At 40.9% G+C, this 26052-nt stretch overlaps 2 protein-coding genes across 2 annotated transcripts; both read left to right on the top strand.

Moving 5' to 3' along the window:
- The first annotated feature begins 1422 nt into the window (after positions 1-1422).
- LOC129084647 (antigen WC1.1-like) lies at positions 1423-13836 on the top strand. The gene is made up of 4 exons (XM_054590839.1): positions 1423-1495; positions 12816-12857; positions 12947-13261; positions 13751-13836. Exons 1-4 carry the CDS (start codon positions 1423-1425, stop codon positions 13834-13836), a joined length of 516 nt encoding a protein of 171 aa, XP_054446814.1.
- A 140-nt stretch (positions 13837-13976) lies between these two features.
- On the top strand, positions 13977-17056 carry LOC129084646 (antigen WC1.1-like). Its single transcript, XM_054590838.1, has 4 exons — positions 13977-14010; positions 14132-14269; positions 15657-15791; positions 16893-17056. Exons 1-4 carry the CDS (start codon positions 13977-13979, stop codon positions 17054-17056), a joined length of 471 nt encoding a protein of 156 aa, XP_054446813.1.
- The last annotated feature ends 8996 nt before the right edge of the window (positions 17057-26052 follow it).

Here is a 26052-nt window from a genome sequence, read left to right as displayed (position 1 = left end):
TATGAGTACACATATGACATATAATTGTTTAACATATATGTATATGTGTGTGTATACACATATATGTGTAGTATTTCACCATCAGCTAAATGGTAAGCCCCACAAGCTCAGAGACAGTGTCTGTCTTGCTCACTGATTCATTCCCAGCCCATGGCACAGTGCTTACAAGCAATGGTGTAGAGCAGATGCTTAGTAAATGCTCACTGATGGTGTATTATACACTACACTCAGTAAATCACAAATTTTACCTCAGAAAAATTCATATCTTATGAGAACTTGTCATTTCCATCTTCCCTTGTTTCTTTGTCTTGTGTGACTCACAGTATAACCATTACAAATGAAAAGAGAATAAGCACATACATTAGGGATTGCAAGGATAAGATAGATTTGGGATTAAACTTCAGACTACACCAAGCAATGAATTAAGAGAGATTCCGAAATGGTGGGAGGGCAGATGCAGGAAGGAAAATGGTACAAGCAGATCAGCCAATTGGCTGAGGCACTCTCTGACCCCTGAGCACCAGCCGGCTTTCAGGCTGGGCTGCTGGCCCTGGCAAATGCACAGAGAGGAGAAGGGCTCGTCTTAAATACCCTGTAGACTATAGCCCTCATTATCCCTGAGAAGGAGAATTTAGCTGCAAGTCACATGTGTGGGCTGGACAGAGTGGTCTTAAGGGCTAAGAAAGATCCTGAGGAGGGAGAGTTAGATATTGTCAAAGCCCCATGTTATTCTGAACCCCTCTGCATTAGGTCCCCAGTCTCCAGATCATTATGAGAAGTGGAGAAAGACCAATAATAACACCTCCCCCACTTGCTGCTTCCCACCTCACCCCCTCCACATTCACCTGTGAATTCCTTTGCTGCTGCTCCTCATTTTCTGCTGGCCTGATAATTATTCTCATATTTCAAATCTTCTTGTGGTTCTCTGCTTCAGCCATGAGCTCACAGGGAAGGACGATGCTTGATTAAAACAAAGACATCATCTCACGGGCCAAAGGGCAACTGATTGCAGCACCCTGATCCTGAAAGACCTGAGAGTCTGCAGTGATCAGCCAGGATTGTTGGTGGAGGGAGAGCCACTCATGCTTTTTGATGCAATTTTTCTATCCCAGCTGTGATCATGGGGGCCTGGTTCTCAGGGATCTAAGGAAACGTGATGTCAACAGGCTGTGTTGCTCATATAAGGAAATATTGAAAATTCAGACTCTAATTGGTGTTTGAGCTTCAGGAGGTGGCAGATGAAATTTCTGACAACATCTGAAATGGTAAAAGCTGTCTCTATCGGCTCTCAGTACGGAGGATGTCAGTGTATGTGTTTGTGTATTTCCCTCCCATTGTGGAAGACCTTTGTTGGTATCCTGATGCCTTTTCACAGGATTATTTTGCAGCGAGGACTGTGTCGTTGATGACATAGGAGTCAGGATGGCTTTGAATAGACATCTGTCTCTTCAGAGTTTTTGTTTTCTCCTCTTCAGCTCTGTGGTGGATTCTCGAGGTAAGAGTTGCCTCTATTTCCTGGGGTCAACAGTGAGTGGACACTTTGGCAGAGGAATAGGTCCCAGGGGTTATGGAGCCAAAGTCTCAGTGTAGACTATGTTTTTGACCAAAACAGAACCACAGTAATTCTGAATATTGGTTCTTCTGGAGTTTCAACTGGTCACAGTGGCAGTTTTTTTTTAAACTTTTTAAAAGAAATTATATTTGAATGCAGGCTGAGGTGAGTTGATTTTAGTCCTCTACTATGTCTCCTTGTTTTTAAAAAGCATCTGTTTTGTCCCAGTGGCTCCCAGTGTGTGGCAAGGACTAGCGATTGATCTCAGCTGGGTCTCTGGGCTGTTCCTCGCACAATCCATTTGCCTGATTTGTAGAGGACTGCCTAATGAGATTTCTATGTTTTATGTATTTATGCTCAATTAGGCTGTGTGTGTCCTGGATGTGACGGATGTGTGAGGAGCGTGGGAAGGCTGTCTGTGTGAGAAGAACAGGGCTGCTGAGAAGCTACTGAGTCAGCTGGTCTGTGGAATACACAGTGCCGACACTGTTGGGGTGTCATGTAAACTGTATGTAACCAGATAATAGATAATCTTGCACCTGCTTGCTTCACTCTGGCTGCTCTCCTTCAATCGCACAGCCTCCTCTCTGCTTGACTGCAGAGTTTGCCTAGCACTGGGCTCTGTGAGCAGCTTTGCCTTCCGGCTCACCTAGTCCTACCATGTGTCTGCTGTAGAGAAGAGGAATCTGCAGCCATGAGAGGGGACCTCCTGTTTATAGAGCTTAACGAATACACAACATCTTTTATACAAAGTTTCTTGAGTTCCTGCCCCAGTTCTTGTGAATTGTTCCCTGGCTTGCTGAGGTCTTGAACTGCTGCTTTCCACTCCCTAAGATCTTCTGTGAATTCTGTAAGATGCATTTTCTTTCCTATGAGTTTTTTTTGTCCCTCCCTGCAAACTGGCTTCCACTGAGCCAGAGGACTGCAGGCATCGAGGATAGGGCTGCAGAAAACCTAGCCTTCAGTCTGGAGGAGGCAGCTCCTCCAGAAGCATTGGACTGCTTCCCCATATTTTTCTGCTTGAATTTGTCTCTTCTAAGAAGCCCTCAGTATATTGGTCTTTTTGGTTGATCCTTCATTTTCTGGGCCTTTCTCCTTTACTCTTTTGTACTCTCTGCTCCCTCATTCCATTCTCCCAAAATCTTCTGCAGAGCCTGCTGGAATTTGGAGCCCATCACCTGCAAACTCTCTTATACCCTCAATGGACCCTTCACTTGTATGTTCAGATCAAAGTCTGACTTTTCCGTGAAAATATTGATTTTCCTATCAATTGGAGGCTGTGTGTTTCTCTTTCAACATACTTTTCTTGTGCTGAGACTTGGATTAGCGTGCTCCTTGCTCTCGGGTGTCATTTTCAACAATTCCTCTTCTGTGTTTTTTCTCAACATCATATACATTGAAATTAATACCATGGGGGCAACACCAGGTATCCTACTTCTGCCTGTTGCTGTCATCATCCAACGCTCTGCTTAATGCTCCCATCCCTCACCTTGTCCAAGAAAGACTGCAGCACCAGGCTCATAAGGGTTTTCATCTATGTCTTACTCCTGGAACCATAAGTAGTTACTTCAACATATTTAAATGCAACTAAGGCAACAATCCTGGCCTCTCAGTTTGTTAAATTCCTCATTTCTAAGCAGCTTCCCTTTCAGCCAACCTCTGGCTATGCATACACTACCAACCATCAGTAAATGTAAACCTTGATTTCTTTATTCCATTCTCTGATGATTGCTTCTTCTCCTATGGCTCATAAACTTTAACTATCCTTCTCCAATAATTTTTCATCCTCATTGACATACCTGATCTTTCCACTATTGATTTTTCTTGCCCTTCTTCTCTCCTCATGTCTTTACATTTTTCTTTGCCAGATTAGATAATATGAGCCAATATTATAACCATTTTTCTTTAACAATACTCAACTCTCTTACCTAACTACCTAACTACACTTTTCCTGTACTAGACTAATAAGGCAAGGAAAGAACACACACAGCGTGTTACTGGCCTATTTTTGAGTTCATGGACACTCTCTAATTGGCATTCTATACTGCCCTTAAGTTCTATTGTACTTCTCCAATATGTGTGCTTTCCTTGTCTTTAATTATATTTTACATATGGTGTGTTGTCCTCACACTGTCAAAATTTGGTTCCTACTCTTCATTCTCAAAATTGTGATCTTGCATCTTACCTCATTGAGAAATTAGAACAGAAACAACTCCTCATATTCCTTTCAACACATCTACCAATGTGAGGCCTGTACACAGGCTCTCTACTTGGCTCCAACATCAGTGGCCTTAGCGTTTATTTTGGGGCAGCTCTTCTTCTCAGGCCATAGATTCTAATCACACTCACCTTGTCAACGTTGTCAAGAAAACATACTTTGAGTACAAGATAAACAAAGAATTATTGCAGGGGAAATGTACATGCATAATGCTGACTTAAAACCACTTGGAGGAGTCAAAGCTGACTGCTAAAGATATGCCTTTTATTAATGGAAAATACAGAAGCTTATGGGAGGAAGTCCACAGGCTCAGTTTTGGCTATGTTTAATTCAAAGTGAAAAAGAACACTCAGGTGAAGAAGTAATTAGGCTTTTGAGTTTAAGAATGAAGTCTCGGTGGGAGCTATAAATTGGAAGTTGTAGAGATGCTTAGATCAGAGTGGGTTAGATCATTAGCAACATAAACATCGCTAGGACAGAATCCAAGGAATGTTAATGTTTAAAAAGTGGGTAGAGCATTCTATGAACTGACATGGAGTCAGATGTGAAGCTGACATTGAAATAGGACTCAGAAAATATTGTGTTTGGAAATCAGATTTAAAAAAAGTTTCAAAGAAAGGGGAATAGTCCCATGTGTTAATGCTACTAAGACATTAAGTAAATGAGAACTCAAACGTGCCTGTTAAAGTCATTGTATATCATTGATTGTCTTGACTAGAGCTCTTTTGAGGGTGGAGTGTTGGACAGAGGGTGGAATCCAGAAATAAAAGTGTCAAAGAATAAGGTGATGGTGAAATGCACAGAACAGTTTTGAAAAACTGTGAAGGGCAGAGAGTTGGAAGTAAGGTGCTGGAATGTTGTATCCAGTGCTGGTAATAGATTTCTTTTTATTACCAAGGTGATTAATTTGTTGACACAAAGTAGGATGAACTGCCTTGGGAAGTGATACTAGCACATTTCACTGCCTAGGTGCATGTGTGCCATTTGCAAAAACAACTGGAAGCCATGTCACAGGAAGTCTGTAATGAGGTTAGCAGAAATGCCAGAGTAGATGTAGCCTGGTTGTTGGCTTCAGACTCTGGGGGACTTCCCATGGAAGAGGGAGGGGACTCACCATGAGCTGCTCCAGGAGGGAAGAGGGGAGGAGCCCTGATAAGATGGATGGAGGTTACCAGGAGGCAGATTTGGATTTATTCTAAGTACAAGTATCTTAGGGGACTCTGGTCACTCCGATGGTCCCCAGAGAATGAACACTGCTATATGCTAAAGAATACTGGGGGCAAGTAGGATGGCCTGCCAGCCTTTCCTTATGTCCCCTTTTGCTTGTCTCTGTCTCTTCACTGAATCAGCTGCACTTGCTCCTGCTGGGTTTGCAGCAGACTCGACACAAGGGAATTTGTGTTCTTTCCATTAGTTTAAGATTAGAAAAAGGCCCATTTCTCTTTCATTTAAATTACAAAAGCATTACTTACTCACTGTAAGCAGGGAAGACATATAAGATGTAAAAGGAGAAATGAATTGTATCCTATGACTCCTTGTTCATTTGTATCTTCCTGATATAAACAGAATTAATAGACTAGTAACTATCATTTTCTAAATCCACCCATTTTCACTAAAGCATATCCAAGCTCACACTCATAAAAGGATTTATGTAGATAGTATCTTATTATTGGCTTTTACAAAATTGAGATTCAATCATACGTATTATTATTAAATTGGATTTTTTAATAATTTATTTTTTGGTAGTTTTTCCATTATCATTTATCCCCCTTATATCCTCTTCCACCTCCTCCTACCCTCCTCTTCCCCACAATCACCACGCTGCCCCCCAGTTAGATATAACACATTTAAATAATGGTATATATTTCGTTCATGAGCAGTTGGTAGTACAGTTCCTATAACCACTTGCTTATTTATTGGTAGTCCAATTATTTTCTATTTTTCCCTATACAAATAATTTTGTGATAAATATTTTTGTCATGTATCTCTACATACTAGTGAGTTTATTGGTATAAGATTACTCCCAAAGATTATATTATTAGATCAAAGAATAAACAGGCATGCAGCCGGCATGCATACATACAAATAGTAGGATATTGTCAAATTTCTTATGTTTATTATTTTCAATTGTTTTCAAGTCTAGAAAGAAGATGCTGAGATTTTTCATGAACTTGAATATTAAACTAATGCCAAATCACACAGACTTTCCAAAATGAATAAGCTTACAAAGCCCACAAATCTCATTCTAAGATATTTGTAGTCTCACATCTTTTTTTTTTTTTTTATATATTTTTTTTTTTTTATTAATTTATTTACTTTTTAAATACATTTGTCTCTGCCTTCCCCCCCCCTTTCCCTTGCCCCCTCCCACCTTCCCTCCCTCAGCTCTTCCCCTTTGGTTTTGTCCATGAGTCCTTGCTATATGTTCCTTGACTTTCCTCTTCCCTTCCCTTTCCCTGCCCCCCCTTCCCTCTTGTCTCTGTTGATTTCTTTTCCTTTCAGTGTTGCTGGCCATATTTGCCTTGCTTCTTTGCATTGTTGGTTAGGTTCCGCTTATAGGTGAGATCATATGGTATTTGTCTTTCGCCCCCTGGCTTATTTCGCTTAGCATGATGCTCTCCAGTTCCATCCATGCTGTTGCGAAGTTTAGTACTTCTTTTTTTCTTTCTGCTACGTAGTATTCCATTGTGTATATGTACCATAATTTTTTGATCCAATCATCTACTGATGGGCATTTAGGTTGCTTCCAACACTTGGCTATTGTAAATTGTGCTGCTATGAACATTGGGGTGCATAGGTTCTTTTGTATTGGCGTTTTGGTGTTCTCAGGGTATAGTCCCAGCAGGGGAATCGCTGGATCAAAAGGCAGTTCCATTTTCAGCTTTCTGAGGAAATTCCACACTGCTTTCCATAGTGGCTGCACCAGTCTGCATTCCCACCAACAGTGGACTAGAGTTCCCTTTTCTCCACAGCCTCGCCAGCACCTGTTGTTTGTGGATCTGTTTATGATGGCCATTCTGACCGGTGTGAGGTGGTACCTCATGGTGGTTTTGATCTGCATTTCTCTAATGGCTAGTGATGCAGAGCATCCTTTCAAATGCCTCTGGGCCCTCTGTATCTCCTCCTTAGAAAAGCATCTGCCCAGGTCCTTTGCCCATTTTTTTTGATTGGATCGTTTGTCTTCTTGGAGTAAAGTCGAGTGAGTTCTTTGTATATCTTGGAGATCAAACCTCTATCTGATGTATCATTAGCAAATATATTTTCCCAAATGGTTGGCTCCCTTTTCATTTTGCTGATGTTTTCTTTAGCCGTGCAGAAGCTTCTTATTTTGATGAGGTCCCACTTGTTTATTCTTTCCTTTATGTCCCTTGCTTTAGGAGACATATCAGTGAAAAAAATTGCTGCGTGGGATATCTGAGAGTTTCCTGCCAATGTTCTCCTCTAGGACTTTGATGGTGTTGCGACTTATATTTAAGTCTTTTATCCATCTTGAGTTTATTTTTGTGTATGGTGTCAGCTGATGATCCAATTTCAATTTTTTGCATGTAGCCGTCCAGCTCTCCCAACACCATTTGTTGAAGAGGCTGTTATTGCTCCATTTTATGCTTCTGCCCCCTTTGTCAAATATTAGATGTCCATAGAGACCTGGGCTTATTTCTGGGCTTTCTATTCTGTTCCACTGGTCTATGGGTCTGTTCTTGTGCCAGTACCAGATTGTTTTGAGTATAGTGGCTTTGTAGTAGAGTTTGATGTCCGGTATTGTGATCCCTCCTACTTTGTGTTTCTTTCTCAAAATTGCTGCAGCTATTCGAGGTCGTTTATGGTTCCATATAAATTTTTGAAATGTCTGTTCTATTTCTGTGAAATACGTCATTGGTATCTTAATAGGGATTGCGTTGAATCTATAAATTGCTTTTGGTAGTATGGACATTTTAAGGATATTAATTCTTCCAATCCATGAGCACGGTATATGCTTCCATTTATTTGTGTCTTCCTTAATTTCTTTTTTCAATGTTGTATAGTTTTCTGCATACAGGTCTTTTGTGTCTTTGGTTAATGTAGTCTCACATCTTGATGTGCCAAGGATGCAGGTTGATTCCTGGTCAGGGCACATATAAGAATCAACTAATAAATATGTAAATAAGTGGGACAACAAGTTGATCTTTCTCTCTCTCTCCCTCTCTCTAAAATAAATTAATAAAATGTTTGAAGTACGAATAAGGATAACAGTTGCTTTGCTTCTCTTTTTCCTCTTCTTTCCATCCTTCCCTTCCTTCTTTTGCATTTGCACAGTGTTTTCTCTACTTTCAATGTTTTTCCCCTGTATCTTGGTTTCCTTTTTTTCTCTTTTGCCTTCCTACCCCCATTCAGGTGTACTTTGGCAATATGCTGGGAGCTGCTTGAAATCCACAGCTGTGAGAAACAGATATTTTACAGGGCTCACGCCCATTCTTGCCTCTTTCTCTTCATCTCTTTTTCTTTCTTCTTCTTTTTAAAATTTATAAATGATGTTTATTCTATTACAGTTGTCTCAATTTTTCCCCCTTTAGGCCCCTCCACCCATCTTACCCCCACCCCCTGCTCCCACAGTCAATTCCCACTCTGTTGTCCATGTCCATGGGTCATTCATGCATGTTCTTTGTCTAGTCCCTTCCACTTCTTTCTACTATTGTCCTTTTTCTCTAACCCCTCTGGTTACTTTCAGTCTTCTCCATGTTTCCATGCCTGTGGTTTAGTTTGTTCATTAGTTTATTTTGTTGAATAGAGTCCATTTATAGGTGAGATGATATGGTATTTGTCTTTCATCAACTGGCTTATTTCATTTAGCTTAATATTCTCCAGTTCCATCCATGTTGTTGCAAAAGGTAGGAATTCCCTCTCTCTCTCTCTCTTTCTTTCTTTCTCTCTCTTCTTTCCTTCCTTCCTTCCTAAATGCAGATGATTATATTTATTTTTTAAATGTAAAAGTTAATTATAAAATATTAAAACATTTAAAACCATTATAAAGTCTTAGCAATTAAACCAACATAATACCAGCACAAAAATAATCAAGTACATCAATGAAATACAAGGAACATTCTAGAGACAAATATATATATCTATCTAACAATGTAATATATGATTAAGTTGATATTTCAAATAAATGAGGAAAATAAGGCTTATTCAACAAATAAGGTGCATGGACCACTATTACTTGAAATAAAACAAGTATAGAGCTCTATTTCACACATTATACAAGAAATGTTCAGGTGAATTAAAAATCAATATGTAGAATCTAAGGAGTTTTAGGAGAAGATACAAACTAATATTTTTCTCACCCTGAAGTAAAATATTCAAACCCAGAAGCCATAAGTAAAATACTGATGATATGACTATATTAAACATTTAAGACTGTACAGGAATATACATATAAAAAAAGTTAAAGGACAAGTAATAGAATAGGAAAGTATTTGCAACACATCTAAAAAAGGGTTATTTTTTCTTTTAGGGAAAAAATTCTACAAACGTTTAATCAAAAAATGGATAAAGGATTCCAAAAAGTCATTTAAAGCTTTTTAAAAATAATAGAAATAGGCAAGAAATATACAAAAACAGGTTTAGTTTGAACAAAGAATAAAGGAACAATTAAAATAACACATCATTGTCACAATCAGATTAATATGTATTAAAAATATTGGTAATATCAAGTATTGGCAACTGTGAAAGGAACTGGGTATTCATAGACTCTTTTTCTTCATTTTCTTAACGCAGTCCCTTTAGCGTGTTTTGCAATGCTGGTTTGGTGGAGGTGTATTTTTTTAGCCTTCTTTTGTCTGGGAAACTCCTTATTTTGCCTTCCATTTTAATGGAGAGCCTTGCTGGGTAGAGCAGTCTTGGTTGCAAGCCTTTGCTTTTCATTACTTGGAATATTTCTTGCCACTCCCTTCTGGCTTGGAGTGTTTCTGTTGAGAAGTCAGCTGCTAGCTGTATGGGGGCTCCCTAATATGTTACTACCTGTTTCTCCCTTGCTGCCTTTAAGATTCTCTCTTTGTCTTTGATGTTTGCTATTTTAATGAGGATGTGTCTTGGAGTGGGCCTCATTGGGTTCCTCTTGAGTGATACCTTCTATGCTTCCTGGACTTCTATGACTTTTTCTCTCCTCCAGTTGGGGAAGTTTTCCATCATTACTTTTTCAAACAAGTTCTCTATCCCTTCCTCATCCTCTTCTTCTCCTTCTGGTATCCCTATTATACAGATATTATTATGTTTCAGGTTGTCCTGCATTTCCCTAAATGCCTCTTCATTCTTTTTGAGTCTTTTTTCATTTTCTTGCTCTTTCTGGGAGCTTTTTTCTGTCTTGTCCTCCAGCTCGCTGATTTGATTCTCGGCTTCATTTAGCCTGCTTTTGATTCCTTCTACTGTGTTCTTCAATTCAGAAATTGTATTATTCATTTCGTTTTGTGTCTTATTGATAGTTTCTATGTCCTTTTTCATGCTGATATAGTTCGGAGTAAGTTCCTTGTAATTCTCCTGTAGTTTTTGGTAATTCTTTCTGAGCTCACTGAGTTCATTGAGCTTCCTTATAACTGTTGTTTGGAACTCAATACCTGATAGTTTACTTGCCTCTATTTCATTTAGTTCTCTTTGTGGGAAATTTTTTAATTACTGCTTCAGTTTCACTAGGTGTAATTTGTCCATTCACAGTCTCTGATTCTTCCTGATTTAGTTTTGGAAGATTGTATGTTTCTAGGAATTTATCCATTTCTTCCAGTTTTTTTGGTATATAGTTGTTCATAAATTTTTTTTAACAATACTTTGTATTTCTTTGGTGTCATTTGTTATTTCTCTTCTTTCACTTCTGATTTTATTTGTTTTGTTTATTTTCTCTTTTCTTCTTGATGAATCTGATTAAAGGTTTGTCAATCTTGCTTATATTTTCAAAGAACCGGCTCTTGAATTCATTGAACTTTTGTATCATTTTTTAGACTCCATTTAATTTATTTCTGTTCTAATCCTTATTATTTCCTTCCTTCTATGTGCTTTGGGCTTTGTTTTTTGTTCTTTTTTTAAGTTCCTTTAAGTGTGAAGGTAGATTTTTTGTTTGTACTTTTTCTTGTTTTTTGGAATAGGCCTGTAATGCTGTGAATATCTGTCTTAAGATTGCTTTCCTAGTGTCCCACAGATTTTGGATTGTTGTGTCTTCATTTTCATTTGTTTAAAGGTATCTTTTGATTTCTTCCTTGATCTTCTTGTTGACCCATTCATTGTTTAATAACATGTTATTTAGTTTTCATGTCTTTGCTGGTTTTTCAGTGTTCTTTTGATTGATTTCTAGCTTCTTAGCGTTGTGGTCAGGGAAGATCCTGGATATGATTTCAATCTTCTTAAATTTATTGAGACATTTTTTGTGTCCTAAGATTGAGTCTATCCTAGAAAACATTCCCATGTGCACTTGAAAAGTATGTATATTCTGCTGCTTAGGGATGAAATGCTCTGAAGATATCAATTAAATCCATTTAATATGGTATATCATTTAAGGCCCCTGTCTCTTTGTTGATTTTCTGTCTGGAAAGTCTATCCATTGAAGTCAATGGGATGCTAAGATCCCCAACTATGACTGTTTCTGTCAACCTCTCTCTTTATGTCTATCACGACTTGCTTCGCATATTTAGGCGCTCCTACATTGGGTACGTAAATGTTTACTTGGGTTATATCCTCTTGTTAGCTTGTTCCCTTTGTCATTATGTATTCTTTCTTTGTCTCTTACTATAGCCTTGGTTTTAAAGTCTCTTTTGTCAGATATAAGTACTGCTACCCCAGCTTTTTTTCCCCTTTCTATTTGCATGAAATATATTTTCCCATCCCTCTACTTTCAGTCTGTGTGTACATTTGATCTCAATGGGCCTCTTGGAGGCAGCATATATATAGGTATTGTTTTCTTATCCATTCAATTACCCTAAGTCTCCTGGTTAGAACATCTAAGCCACTTACACATTTAAAGTGATTATTGATAGATACGTATTTAGTGCAATTCTATTCTTAGACTATTTCCTTCTGTTTTTTTCTTTATCTTTTCTTCTTTTTAAAGCAAGCCTTTTAACATTTATAGCAATAGTGGTTTGGTGTTAACAAACTCCTATAACAGTTTATGGCAAGTACTGTTGTATACTCCTGTTTTCTAGTATTGCTTTGAATTTATTTCTGTTTTCTTTGGTTTCAATTGTTACATGCCTTTTTTTTTGGTCCTCCGTGTCCTCTTAAAGTAGTTTTTCTTAGTATATTTATTTGAGTCTCATACAGATATTTGTCTCACTAACTAGCTAGTAAGCTATCTTTCTCTAAATTCTACTTGTTCTAGTCTTTTAAAAAAGCACACTCTCCCTATAGTAACCTCCTTTGCTTGTTCATATCTCACATTGGAAAACAGATAAGGAAAATGTACAATTTCTTGTGTAATTTCCCTTTAAAAAGTACAAATGGAATATTGAATACAAATTACTTCTGGGTTTCTGGACTTACTTGCTTTTAATATCCACTATTTATTACCACAAATCAATAATAGTAATTTGTACTTACTTTATCTTACTGATTAGTGAGAATTTAAGTGACTTATATTCCACTGGATTTATTCATTGATTCTTCCATTCAATAAATATTGATCAAGCTCCTATACATAGTATTTATAGAAGGTTTCAATTTATGTTTGTTGAATGAATATGTGCAATGTGCCAGGCACTGTCTTAATAGCAGAAACACAGAGGTGAGTAAGATATGCAGGGTCCTTCCTTTAGGGGAGCTTCAATTTATGGGTGTATGTGTCAGTGTCTGTGTTTGTATTTGTAGTGGAGCGTGGAGTGATAAACAAGTAAACAGATAAAGTAATGCCAGCTGGTGACACAGACTAGGATCCAGTGAATGTCTCTAACTCAGACCATTAGATTGATTATGAGGTCCATGTTTTCACTTGTCATTGGACTGAGCCAAGGACCCTAAATTACCTGGTTGTGGGGCAGACCACATCCAGCTGTCCCTGATCCAGTGCTTCCCCATTGTCTGCTTCTGCAGGAATGAGACCCAAGAGCTGTCCCACTGCTGCCCCCTGCACAGGTACATCTGCCCCTCCCACCTCCCCTGTGGGCTCCCAGGGTGCCTTCTTTCCCCAGGGGTGGTAACAGGAGGTGCTGCCACTTTGTCAGACAGAGACAAGCTCCGACTCAGGGATGGAGACACCGAGTGCTCAGGGCGAGTGGAGGTTTGGCACAGTGGCTCCTGGGGCACAGTGTGTGACGACTCGTGGAGCCTGGCAGAGGCCGAGGTGGTGTGTCAGCAGCTGGGCTGTGGCTCTGCCCTGGAAGCCTTGCAGGAGGCAGCGTTTGGCCCAGGAGATGGGGGTGTCTGGCTGGATGAGGTGCAGTGCAGGGGCAGGGAGTCCTCCCTGTGGGCCTGTGCTGCGGACCCCTGGGGGCAGAGCGACTGCAAGCACGAGGAGGACGCTGGAGTGAGGTGCTCCGGTGAGTGGTGGAGCCTGGGTTGGGCTCTGGTTGGGCTGGAGCAGGGGTGGAGCAATGGGCTGGGTTGGGGTAAGATGGGCAGTTTGTGTTCAGGAAGCATCTAGGGGCCGTGACCTTGGATTAGGAGAAGGGGAGTTGGGAGGACTCAATATTGATATTGTGGTAGCCAAAGGGAGATATTAGGGCTCAGGTAGGAAAAATAGACTATCCTGCATCCTGTCCAGTTCCTGTGCTTCAAACTCTTATTTTTCTCCCTAGGTAAAAGATCAATATTGTCAACCACTGCAGCAGGTACAATGTGACTATCAATGCTTTGGTGAATGTTAAAATTCTTGGGACACATTCTATAGAATCTCTGACAGAATTAGCCAACTCAGGAAAGGAAAGATCCTGAGGAGTGACTGGGTGGTGGGGAGTTATCAAGGTATTTTCCTTGGAGAAACTTCTCCTTCCTTAGTTCACTGTGCCAGAAGTTTCTCATGCCCTCAGGCCATGGGAGGCTGGCTCTGAGTATTTCTTTGCCTGCCCATGATTGTGGCTCCTCAGCAGCCAACACCTATGACAAGATTGTCTGATGCTCTAGTCTGGTGAAACCCAAGAGAAGGGGCTGAAGCTGAGCCTGAGCACTCAGCGATTGTTGTGATTCCAGGGCTCCCTGATAATTTCCAGCACTCCTGTGGACCACACTGGAGAGGAGTTGAACTTATCTCAGGACATGGCCTGGGACAGTGCCACCAGCATGGCAGTCAGTCAGTCCCATTATGATGGAAGCTAGGACTTTCCTGTCCTGAGCTCCTTGGAAATGTTAGTTAAGTGAGATTCCCTATACCTATGCCCTTCTCCAAATCCTCTTGGCTTTGTTCTTTTTAGGGACCAGATCTGGCCTAAGTCCTGGCCCTGGTATCTTCTCCCTGCCTAGGATCCTTTGCCTCATCCTGGGGGCCCTTCTCTTTCTGGTCTTCGTCATCCTGGAGTTTCAGCTGCACAGATGGAGAGTTGAGCACAGAGGTGGGCTGCAGGGGGTACTGGACAACATGGAAAGGGTGTGGAGGCAGGAAACCGGGCCAGAGGTGCCATGTGGAAACAGAGCAATGCATTTGGTCTCACTCCATTAGTTTGACACACCCATCCGCCCCTCATTAGCTGCTAAAGGCTGAATAGACAGACATTTTAGAGAGTGGGGTGTGAGCACTCATAAATCATGGCTTTTTATGTGAGACAGGAAAGAGTAGGAGCTGGGCTTTGGCTACAGGGTCACACAAAGGTGGTAGGTGCAGACATGGTGCAGGGGTATAAGACTATACAGGGGCCCTGAAAACCGTGAAGGTTTTTCCGTTTGTGAGCATAGGGTACAATGAAAGATCAGCATGTTGGCTTAGAGCTATGTCAGGGGGTAATCTCTGACCTGCTGGTGGTTTTCCCTGCCGTATCCAGCTTTGAAGATGCTCTTGATGAGGCTGTGTACGAGGAGGTTGATCATCTTGTAACATTGAAGACAGAGGATCTCCTGAGCAGCCCACGTGAGTGTCTCTGCCTCAACCTCTTGCGACCTCTACTTCTCAGCCATCCACTGGTTGTGAGCCAGGTCTTCTCAGCATCTGCAGGTCCCACATATACCCCAGGCTCACAGAAGCAGGAGGAGCCTCTCCAGAGCCCCTGTATAGCTCTGAGCTTCCCCTGACACCACGAGAGCCATGGTAACCCAGCATTTCTTCTCAGCCTTCCTGTGGAGCCTCTGGGTATGTTGTTCTGTTTGTTTTTATGATGTTTTTCTCCACATGGATCTCTGTCAGATGACTTAGTGACAAAGCTGGTATATTACACCAGGGATGGTGAGGAAAATAGTGACTATAAATCTGTTCTAGGTAGTAGAGGTGGACCTGTCTTGACTGGGTATTGGAGACAAGGGAACTTCCCCCAGAGATGAGAGCCGGGGGAATAGTCTCCCTTTGCTGAGATGAGAGGGCTCCCTTGTCTCCCTGGGCTCCAGTCTCCCTCTTACCTGGCTGCCCTTCAATGCTCCCTGTTGGGGCCAGGCTCTCAGTGTCCAGAACCACCCTCATTCAGCCACAAGAGGCACAAATTGTTTTTAAAAAATAACACTGGGAAAGTATAACCTGATAAAGTATTTTAGTAATGGTCTTTGGTATAAGAGTTGCTTTGAAAAATATTTAGTTTTAATCAAGAAATACTGAGGTATTTGGATCATTTGCCAGTTTATTGGCACATAAAAATGAAGTGCATGGCCTTGGAACACCTGTTAAAGCATGGGGTCAATGGTAACCTGTTTAGCAGCCATCAGAATCTCTGGGTCAGAGAGGACTTACGTATTGCCTAAACTAACTCATTTACTGTGCTTTCACCTGATCCCCTTGTCTGCCCATAGAAGCCCCAGCTCAGAGGACTGATACCTTTAGCGACAGTTATGATGATGCAGAAGAGGTACCAGTGCCCAAGGCTTCTTCTGCTTCTCAGATGGGTGAGCAGGACATGCCTGCAGAGGAGAATGGGGTGAGAGCTTCTCAGGCAGGTGAGTGGGATTAATTGAACCCTGTCGTATTTTGTCTCTGGCTTGGTCAGGGTGAATTTGGACTTCTTAATGCCCATTCTTCTTGTAGACTCAAAATTTGGATGACCTCATGTTATCGAGAGTACTACTGAGATCATATGCTTTTCTTTAATGCTTTCACATTCCTTGGAAGGGAGGATGCACTCTGTAGTGTTGGAAGCTATATTTCTATAACTTCATCCTTGATGTGCCTATGTGAAGATTTGTCGATTAATTGAGGGTATTTTCCAAATCCAAAAATGGAACAACTTGTAATATTTTTTGTCATCTCTTACATAAAAAGCAGTTAAAGGTGTAAAAAATATTGCTGTATTGGAATTTGTGAGACATTTTGATAATTTAAGATGGACTGTGATCATATGTTAACACTGATATGTACAAGGTCTACGATTATTGTGGTCTAAAAAATTAAAGTCACGTAGTGGATTATAGACTCAGAATTTGTAGGCAGCTAAGATCTAATGTGCACCAGACATTTGCAAGGCCAAATGAAGACATTCTCCTGAGAAGAGTGTTTGTTCATCTGAAGACTCAAGTGATTCCATAGAGAGGGGCAGCTGTGCAAGAATCCTGTGATTGTTTTTGTTGGCATCTGGGAACACAAGTCAAGGCTACCAAGAACAGAGTTAGATTAATGAAGAACTCAGATTTTTCAGATGTGGTCTCCTCTCTCCTTCTCCTTGTGAACTCAGACCTGACCATTATGAAGGCGAAATTTTTACATCCTGTCATATGATTCTTACCATTCTTGGGTTGTTTTGCTACTGATTGTGTAAGCCAGGAAAAAGTTGCTCAGAGAGCGCCTGTGTTGGTCATAGATCTCCTGTGATCCAGTATTTCCTAGATAAGCTGTGGCCCCAGAGACCCACATGGACTGGATCCTGATAGGATAGCCCTGATACACTTTTGCTGTAACCAATACTAAATAGTCTGAGCTTACCTGAGCATTAATGAGTCCCCAGAGATGCTATGTCATCACCATACTCTAGACTTGCTTCTACCATAGGGCATTGTCTGGTTTTTCTGTCACAGTTCTAATTAAACTTCTCTTTACTGTTTCAGGTTCCTCTCAATACTTCCCTAGAGGGGCAGCTCATCCTGGGAAAGAAGATAGTCCCTGGCTGCTCCAGGGGGAGAAAGGAGACTTTGATTATGATGATGTGGAACTAAGTGCCTCTGGAACATCTGCAGTGGCTTTTAAAGCTGTTGCATTAAAAATGAGATGAGGCCTCAGATATTCTAATTGTCTATATTCCAATAGAGTAATGCTAACCTAAAATTGAATTTCACTGTATATGGAAACTGCTCAAAATTAAATGTTCAGAATAAAGTATTTTTTCCTTTGTGGATAACTTAGCAAGTTTGATCTGATGGCTCTTAGAGGATTGGTCCTCAATCATTTTCCCTGAGAGGAAATCCAAGGTGAGTAAATTGACCTGTTTTCTCATCTCCCCACAAGCTACCCAAAGCATTACTTTGCATGGGCTCATGGATGTTACAGGTCACTCTTGCTTAGGCAAGTGACTCTAAACTTGGCCTATACTCACAACTTCATTCCTATGAAGAAGAACACATGAAAACAAAACCTAAACTTTCATGTATGCTCCTTCTTAGGATGTATCATCATCTGTTTTTAAACAATTTCTAGATACCAGACTTGGATGTCTGTTTAAAAGTCAAGGATCAAAAATTAGAAGTAAGATAGAATGAACATAGCTTTCCTAATTCTGCCCAATTTTTCATAGAACAATTAAAAATGTAATTCTATAAGACTGTTTCTTCCTTTGTCATCTCTAATTTCCTAGACTACTTTTTAAATTTATTAATGGAGCTCATACAGAGTCCTCACTCTTTTCTCATGTCTAGTTGGTCAAATCTTTTTATTTATTTAAAAAATTTTATCAAAAATTTAATTTTTAAAAATGATTCTAGAGAGAGAGGAAGATAAGGATAAAGAGAAGGAGAGATTCATCAATATAAGAGAGAAACATTGATTGGTCTCCCCTTACATGACCCCCAACTGGGGTCCGAACCTGCAACCCAAACATTTGTTCTTACCAGGAATCAAACCCATAACATTTTGGTTTGCAGGACGATGCCCAACCAACAGAGCCACATAGGCCGGGGTGATTATCAAGTCTTTTTAAATTCAGACTTTCCTCTTCATCACTTCCTCTTATTTCTTTAGGACATTGTCATTTCTTGTGTGTCTAAGTATAAAGCCATCTAAGCAAATTATATCAACTCATCTCTCTTTACTGGAAGTTGATGAAGGACAAATTGGCACTCACCACAAACCTGCTTCTCAATGGGCAAGAAAGCAAGAAAGGGGAGAATTAGGGGAGATCCAGAAGGAATAAAGGCAGAAGAATCAGGAACTTTAAGCAATATGAGTTTTACAGATTGGATGCAGGGGGTCTCACATGTCTCACACGGTTAAACTAAGAGAAGAACAATTTCAGATGAGTGGGCTTCTGCTCTGAAAATATATTGCTTCAGGATTGCTTTGATCTGGTAACTCTTTAAAATGCAAATGTGGTTTTGCTGTGATTCTTCAGGGTAAAGAGATATCATGTAGCAATGACCAAATAAATATTTCCTCTTCAAACACTCCCCCACAGTGTAAATGTGTGGAGGGGTTGCTGAACTAACATAAGAACTGGAGCAGTGGCCTGGTTATGAGCTGAGCCCAACTTATTATTCAGCTGATGGCTCTGGATGCTGTCTGGGGGCCTAAACTATACTCACTCTTGTCATCTTCATAAGTTTCGGCAGGGCATGAGTATTGGAAGATGCCCAGGGCTTCTCCCAGTATAACGTCCATGGTCATTGGTGTAGGAAAGTGGCAAAACAATAAGAAGTATACTCACAAAAATTCTTTGATTTTTACTTCTGAGGCATGGTGTTAATGAAGTCACAGAGAGCTGGCTACTGTAATTTTTGGAGATAAAGATCAGGAAAATTTAAGGAAGAGAGAGTTAGACAAGCTTCACCACCCAGATTTGGGAGAGTTCGAGGACAGGGCTTTCTATGAACTGGGTGCTCAGAAAGCAGCCAGGAATTGGTAAACAGACTTTCGGAGTGTTTAGACTTAGGGAGAATAGCAGCAATCATTTCAAATGACCTCTGTTGCTTATGAATGAGCCTTTTGGGAGGAGGTGATTTTGGAGGATATACCATTCCAGGCTCTGCAACAAGAGCCAGGAAACTTCTCTGCTTAGTAGTAATTATGACAATGCAGCCAGAATGTCATGAATAATGAAAATTGGGAAGACTGATTGTTAACAGATTTTTACTACAAAAATGCTAAAGGAAATTTTTCAGGCTGGAAGTAAATGACAGTAGATGAAAACAGCTCTACGGGAAGTAATGATTAGAACTGTAAATGGCAAACATATGAGAAACTAGGAAAGATCTCATATTCTTAACTTCTATGAAAAATATATGATGATTTGAGGCAAAACTCATAAAGATACAGTACAGTTATCAAAATCCGTGGGAGGTATAACATATGATAGCAGTGCACTGAGTGTGGGAGTAAATAGAAACACATTGTTGCAAAGTTCTTAAGCTTTACCTAATGTGGTACAGTAATTCCTCTAATGAGACTGCGGTAAGACCATGGTGCATGTTCTAATTTGCAGAGGAACAACTAAAAATAGATGTGAAGATATATAGCTAAAAAGCCAGTAAAGGAATTGAACCAGAATATTACATATATTCAATTAATTAAAAAGAAGGCAGGAGATAGAACAAATAGGAAATAGAGAGCAAGTTGGCAGTGCTAAGCCCAATCATATTATAATTGTATTTGATGTAAATGGACCAAATAGTGCAATTAAAAGGTACAAGTTGTCTACTGCACATCTATTAGTGTTGCTAAAATGAGCAATAGTGATCATATCAAATGCTGATGAAGAAGCAGAGAAACAGGTTCTTTCAGACATTGCCGGTGGGAATATAATCACTTTGGCAGTGTCTTCAAAATAACGTGCGCAATGGAATACTTTTCAACATAAAAAGGGATGGTACATACAACAACCGGAATGGGCTTAAAGAATATAATGCTTAGTGAGAAAAGTTGCAGAAGGTGCATCCAAAGGTTATATGATTCTATTTATATAATATCATCAAAATGACAAAACTATACAGATGGGGAACAGATTAGCAGTTGCCAGGTGACAGGGAGGGGGTGAGGTGGGGTGGGAGGGGAATGTGAATACAGAGAGGTAGCATAAAGCAGATCTTTTGTGGTGATTGACTAGTTCTGTATCTTGATTTTGGTCATGTTAGGCTTTTCCTGTATTTTGTATACTTTTTCAAGTTTAATTTTTACTACTTACATGTAAGTATAAACTTAGTACTTTATCCTTAATAATGGAGGAAACTGCTGGGTAGTAAACTGTACTACTAAACTTCCCTGTTGTTTATATTTACAAATGTACATAATCATTATTTTTTATATCATTGCTTGTTTTTTTCTACCACTTACTAATTCTATAGTGGTGAGTGGATTTCCTATTTTATTTATATAATTGTTCACATTTTTCAATGGATATTAGATTTTAATCTTAACTTTTGGACACCCACAAATAACCACCTCCTTTGTAGTCAGTCAGACCCAAAATTAACTCTGCATTTAACAAGCTTATTTCTCTGCAGTCCTTTTGCTTTTTTTTACTCCAGTCACATCACATAATTTTCACAGCCTCTTGTGAAAGACACTCAGCATTTATTTCTGTATGGTTCTTTTCTCAATTGATAGAGGGTGGAGGGTACAAGAATGTTATCCTGCAGATATTCAGTTTATTTCCTTTGTCCCAATTTGGATATTTATTTGAGTTTGTAAATTATGTTCCTGGGTTTATACCTATACAGAAAAAATGTTTCCCAGCTGTTCCAGATCCATCTACCTGACTCTGGCCCAGAGCTGACACTGGGATTTAATGGGTTGATATACACCTAGATCAGAAGAGGTAGTGACAGGAAAATAGTCCTCTCTCAAAGGCTGGTACAACGTCATTCTCTCAAACTTATTTAGAGCAAGAGGATTTTTAGGAACTCAATGACATGGCTTCTTTTTGCCTTATGCTGCTATTCAGAGTCTGAATTTGATTTAGTAAAGAAGTTTTACGTCTCTTTCAATCTTATTTCCTTTCAGTAGGAGCTGAGACTTCTTGAACTGGGGAATTTATTCAATGTTGTATAGTTAGGACAATTACTGAAGGATTAAAACTCAGGTTGTGTCCAGGGAATTATTACCACTTAGAGGCTTTTCTAGCAAGATATACAAAAAAGGGAAAAGTGACGTGCAAAATGACTGAGATCATCAATTAATGAATTTCTCATAGTGCTCATTTGATGATTGAATGAAGTCAGAAATTCTAAAAGTTTATTGCCAGTTAGCTAGAGTGAATGTTGCTTCTGATTGTCCCTTGTGTTTGAAATATGTGACGCACAGGAACAGAATCAACTCAAGTTTTAGCATTTCTGGAGAAAGGAATTGTGCTTTTAAGAGTTAGATAACATTCATTCAAGATACATACCTATTATAAAAAAGTATTTCAGATTTTCTTGAGGATTGGAAAGATGGCGGAGGAGTGAAAGGGAGTCACGCTGACCTCCTCCCAAAACCAAACTGGAATTGCAACTAAATAATGGAGTAATCACCTGGAAAGCAGTGGAGCGATAGTGGGAGAGGAGCCTTGGTGCCGCGGACAGTGGATTCTACTCTCACACATCCCAACGGGTGAGAATTGCGGTGGAGGCTCGAGAGGGTGGGCTGGGTGCCCACGGGCACTGGCACCAGAGGGACATTGAAACGGCCAGTTAGCTCCCCCCGAGAAGAACGGGGTCTGAATCATAAACAGGAACCCCTAAACTACAGCAGCTAAAGCCGAGAAAATACAGACAAAACGCAACCCTAAAAAGCTTAGGGGTGCTCTCTGCCAGAGACAGGTGGCTGGGGATGCAAAAAGACATTTCAAGGGCAAACGCAAAAGTTGCAGCAGCAGCCACCCTCCTTGATCGCTGGGTAGAGGCGGCAGCAGGGTGGGCTGGTGCCTGGGAAAAGACTGGTGAGGAAAACTTTGTGAAGAGAACTGACACAGCGGCCAGTGGAGCCCGGGTGATAACGCACTTCCCACTCTGCAGCTACCATCTCGCTCAGGCATAAGGGAATCAATTAACCTGCCTTTTGTGCGCTCTGCACACAGCTTGTGCGCGTGAGCTGGGGGGCTGAGTGCAGACTGGCTGGGAGAGCCTTGCAGAGAGACTGGAGATGGCGGCGTTGGGGAAAGAATGGGAGGAGGAACCGGGGAGTCCCGCCTCCCTCCCCGTTCTGTAGTCTCCATTGTGGGCTGGAAAGGCGCGACCCAAAGAGGCAGAAGTGGGGCGCACATGAACCAGACTGCCTGCGATTGAAACGCAGTCCGCACAGGGGTTGGATCCTCGGCCGAAGGGGTCACAGAACTGCCCAGAGGCCCCTGAGGGGAGACTAGAAATGGAGGCATTGGGGAAAGAACGGGAGGAGGAACCGGGGAGTCCCGACTCCTTCTCCTTGCCGTAGTGTCCATTGCGCGGGAAGAGGCCACACCCCCAAAGAGCCAAAAGCTGAAAAGCAAACATAGACACCCCCAAAACACCCAGAGCAGGCGCGCACACTTGCGCCGAGTGACCGGCGAGGGTTGGCCAGCGTGTGTGACCCACGCGGGCTGGCTAATGCTTGCACCTGCCGGCAAGGCCTCACACAGACTGGCACCCATACGGCCTGCGAGGGAGTGCACAGAGGGGCAAGGGCAGGCGTAAATTGACCTACCCGCCGCGATTGCGGAGAGGACCACAAAATAAGTAGAGCTGCCCAGAGTCCCTGGAGGAGAGACCAGAAACAGGATTAACCAGAGAGTCCTAGAGCTGATTTCCTCCTATTTCCGTAGTCCCCATTTGGCGAGGGCAAGCAACGCACCCAAAGAGCCAAAAGCGGGGAGAATACACAATAGAAGACCCTAAACTGACCAGTGCCGCGAAGCTCGCGTGCCAGGGGGGCCAGATGAGTACGCGAGGTCGCGAATAAGCCCCTTGGTCTGGGGCAAGCACATGCGAGCCCAGGCAGGTGGGGGACCCTGCCGTGCTGGGAACGCACTCACGGAGCCCGCGTGAGAGCGTAGAGAGATCCCCCAAAATAGCCCAGCCCTGACCAAAGGGGTCACAGAGCTGCTCCAAGCAGGAGTCAGACACAGGCATTAGACTCCTGAAGGGCTCAAACAAACAACCCAAGGCCCTATAGGGTCAACAACTGACATCATCAGAGGCAAGCCCAGAAAGAAAAGTAAAGGACAAAAATACTTAACAGACTCTCACAAAAATGGGAAGAAAAAGAAGTTCCCCCCAAATGAGTGGAAAAGGGGACTCCCCACAGAGAGAGCTAAATGAAATAGAGGCAAGGGAACTATCAGATATGGAATTCAAAACAATGGTTCTAAGGAAGCTCAATGAGCTCAGCCAGCTCAAAGATATCTATGAGAAACTGCAGAGAAACTATCAGGATCTTACAGCAAACTATATCAGCCTGGAAAAGGACATAGAAACTATCAAGAAGACACAAGAGGATATGAAGAATACCATTTCTGAATTGAAGAACACAGTAGAAGGAATCCAAAGCAGGCTGGATGAAGCTGAGGATAGAATCAGTGAGATGGAGGACAAGGTAGAAAAAAGCTCCCAGAAAGAACAAGAAATGGAAAAAAGGCTCAAAAAGAATGAAGAGGCATTTAGGGAAATGCAAGACAACCTGAAACGCAATAATATCCGTATAATAGGGATACCAGAAGGAGAAGAAGAGGAGCAAGGAATAGAGAACCTCCTTGAAAAAGTAATGATGGAAAATTTCCCTAATTTGAGGAGAGAAAGGCTCTCATGGATCCAGGAGGCACAGAGGACCCCACTCAAGAAGGACTCAAGGAGGTCCACTCCAAGACACATCATCATTAAAATGGCAAATGTCAAAGACAAAGAGAGAATCCTCAAGGCAGCAAGGGAGAAGGAGAAAGTAACATACAAGGGGGCCCCGATACACCTAGGAGCTGACTTCTCAACAGAAACACTACAAGCCAGAAGGGAATGGCAACAAATATTCCAAGCCATGAAAAGCAACGGCCTACAGCCAAGGCTGCTCTACCCAGCTAGGCTCTCCATTAAAATAGAAGGGGAAATATGGAGTTTCCCAGACAAAAGAAAGCTAAAAGAATACATCTCTACCAAACCAGCACTCCAAGATATGCTAAGGGGACTGGTTTAAGCAGATGAAGGAAAAGAATGAGACAGAGAGGAACACCGGTACAAAGAGAAAAGATGAGTAAGTTTCTATCAGTAATATCTCTCAATGTGAATGGACTAAATGCCCCAATCAAAAGACACAGGGTGACTGAATGAATAAGAAAACATGACCCACACATATGCTGCCTACAAGAGACCCACCTCAGAGCAAAAGACCTACACAGATTGAAAGTAAAGGGATGGAAAATAATATTCCAAGCAAATGGACATGAGAAAAAGGCTGGCGTTGCCATACTTGTATCAGACAAAGTAGATTTCAAAGCAAAGGCCATAAAGAGAGACCCAGAGGGGCACTTTATCATACTTAAAGGAAGAATCTATCAAGAGGACATCAACATTGTAAACTTATATGCTCCCAATATAGGAGCCCCCAAGTTTATAAGGAAATTGTTGGATGACTTCAAAAAACATATAGACAGCAACCCATTGATAGTAGGGGATTTCAACACCCCACTGTCAAAAATGGACAGATCTTCCAAACAAAACATTAATAAACATATCATGGCGCTGAATGACACACTGAATCAAAGAGACTTAACTGACATATATAGAACCTAACATCCCAAATAAGAAGAAAAATACACATTCTTTTCAAATGCTCATGGCAGTTTTCCACAGATAGACCACATGATAGGACACAAAGCAAGCCTCAGCAAATTCAGAAAAATTGAAATAATACCAAACTTTTTCTCAGACCACAAGGCCTTGAAACTCCAAATCAACCTCAAAGAGAAACTTCAAAAACTTGCAAACTCCTGGAGACTGAACAGTACACTATTAAACAATGAATGGGTCAATAATGAGATAAGAGAAGAAATCAAAAAATTTCTGGAAACAAATGAAAATGAACAGACAACTGTCCAAAACCTATGGGACACAGCAAAGGCGGTCCTGAGAGGGAAGTTCATAGCAATACAGGCTTACCTTAAAAAGACAGAAACATTTCAAATAAAAGACCTAACACTACAACTTCAAGAACTGGAGAAACAACAACAAATAAATCCCAGAACAAGTAGAAGGAAGGAAATAGTCAAGATTAGAGCAGAACTGAATGACATAGAGACAAAAAGAACAATTCAGAGGATCAACCAATCCAGAAGCTGGTTCTTTGAAAAGATAAATAAAATTGACAAGCCTTTAAGCAGACTCATCAAGAACAAAAGGGAGAGGACCCGAATTAATAATATCAGAAATGAAAGAGGAGAAATAACAACGGATACCACAGAAATACAAATGATCATCAGAAACTATTATGAACAATTATATGCCAAGAAATTTGAAAATCTTGATGAAATGGACAAATTTTTAGAAAAGTATAATCTTCAAACACTGAAGGAGGAAGAAACAGAAAGCTTGAACAGACCGATAACAGCTGGGGAAATTGAAGCAGTCATCAAGAAACTCCCAGCACACAAAAGCCCAGGGCCAGACGGTTTCCCAGGAGGATTTTACAAAACATTTAAGGAAGAGCTAACCCCTGTCCTTCTCAGATTATTCCAAAAAATCCAAGAGGAGGGAAGACTCTCAGACTCCTTCTATGAGGCCAGCATCACCCTGATCCCAAAACCAGATAAAGACACTACAAAGAAAGAAAACTACAGGCCAATTTCGCTGATGAACATAGATGCTAAAATCCTCAACAAAATATTGGCAAACCGCATCCAGCAATACATTCAAAAGATTATCCGCCACGATCAAGTGGGATTCATCCCAGGGATGCAGGGATGGTTCAATATACGCAAATCAGTAAATGTGATACACCACATAAATAAAGAAAAGACAAAAACCACATGATCATCTCGATAGATGCAGAAAAAGCATTTGATAAGGTACAGCACCCATTTATGATCAAAACACTCAGCAAAATGGGAATAAATGGGGCATTCCT

Source organism: Pteronotus mesoamericanus, unplaced genomic scaffold, assembly GCF_021234165.1.
Source record: "Pteronotus mesoamericanus isolate MK-2021 breed Mesoamerican mustached bat unplaced genomic scaffold, CSHL_Meso_final scaffold_21, whole genome shotgun sequence".
Lineage (NCBI taxonomy): Eukaryota > Metazoa > Chordata > Mammalia > Chiroptera > Mormoopidae > Pteronotus > Pteronotus mesoamericanus.
The sequence above is the reverse complement of the archived record's forward strand: the minus strand, read 5'-3'. Positions and strand labels throughout refer to the sequence as shown.

What these genes read in the sequence shown, in the direction of transcription:
- LOC129084647 (XM_054590839.1), top strand. Translation starts at nt 1,423, where the DNA reads ATGGCTTTGAATAGACATCTGTCTCTTCAGAGTTTTTGTTTTCTCCTC. An exon ending in CTCTGTGGTGGATTCTCGAG is followed by an intron (nt 1,496 to 12,815) that starts GTAAGAGTTGCC and finishes CTGCTTCTGCAG; the next exon opens with GAATGAGACCCAAGAGCTGT. An exon ending in CGCTGGAGTGAGGTGCTCCG is followed by an intron (nt 13,262 to 13,750) that starts GTGAGTGGTGGA and finishes TCATGCCCTCAG; the next exon opens with GCCATGGGAGGCTGGCTCTG.
- LOC129084646 (XM_054590838.1), top strand. Translation starts at nt 13,977, where the DNA reads ATGGCCTGGGACAGTGCCACCAGCATGGCAGTCA. An exon ending in TGCCACCAGCATGGCAGTCA is followed by an intron (nt 14,011 to 14,131) that starts GTCAGTCCCATT and finishes TGTTCTTTTTAG; the next exon opens with GGACCAGATCTGGCCTAAGT. An exon ending in GGTGAGAGCTTCTCAGGCAG is followed by an intron (nt 15,792 to 16,892) that starts GTGAGTGGGATT and finishes TTACTGTTTCAG; the next exon opens with GTTCCTCTCAATACTTCCCT.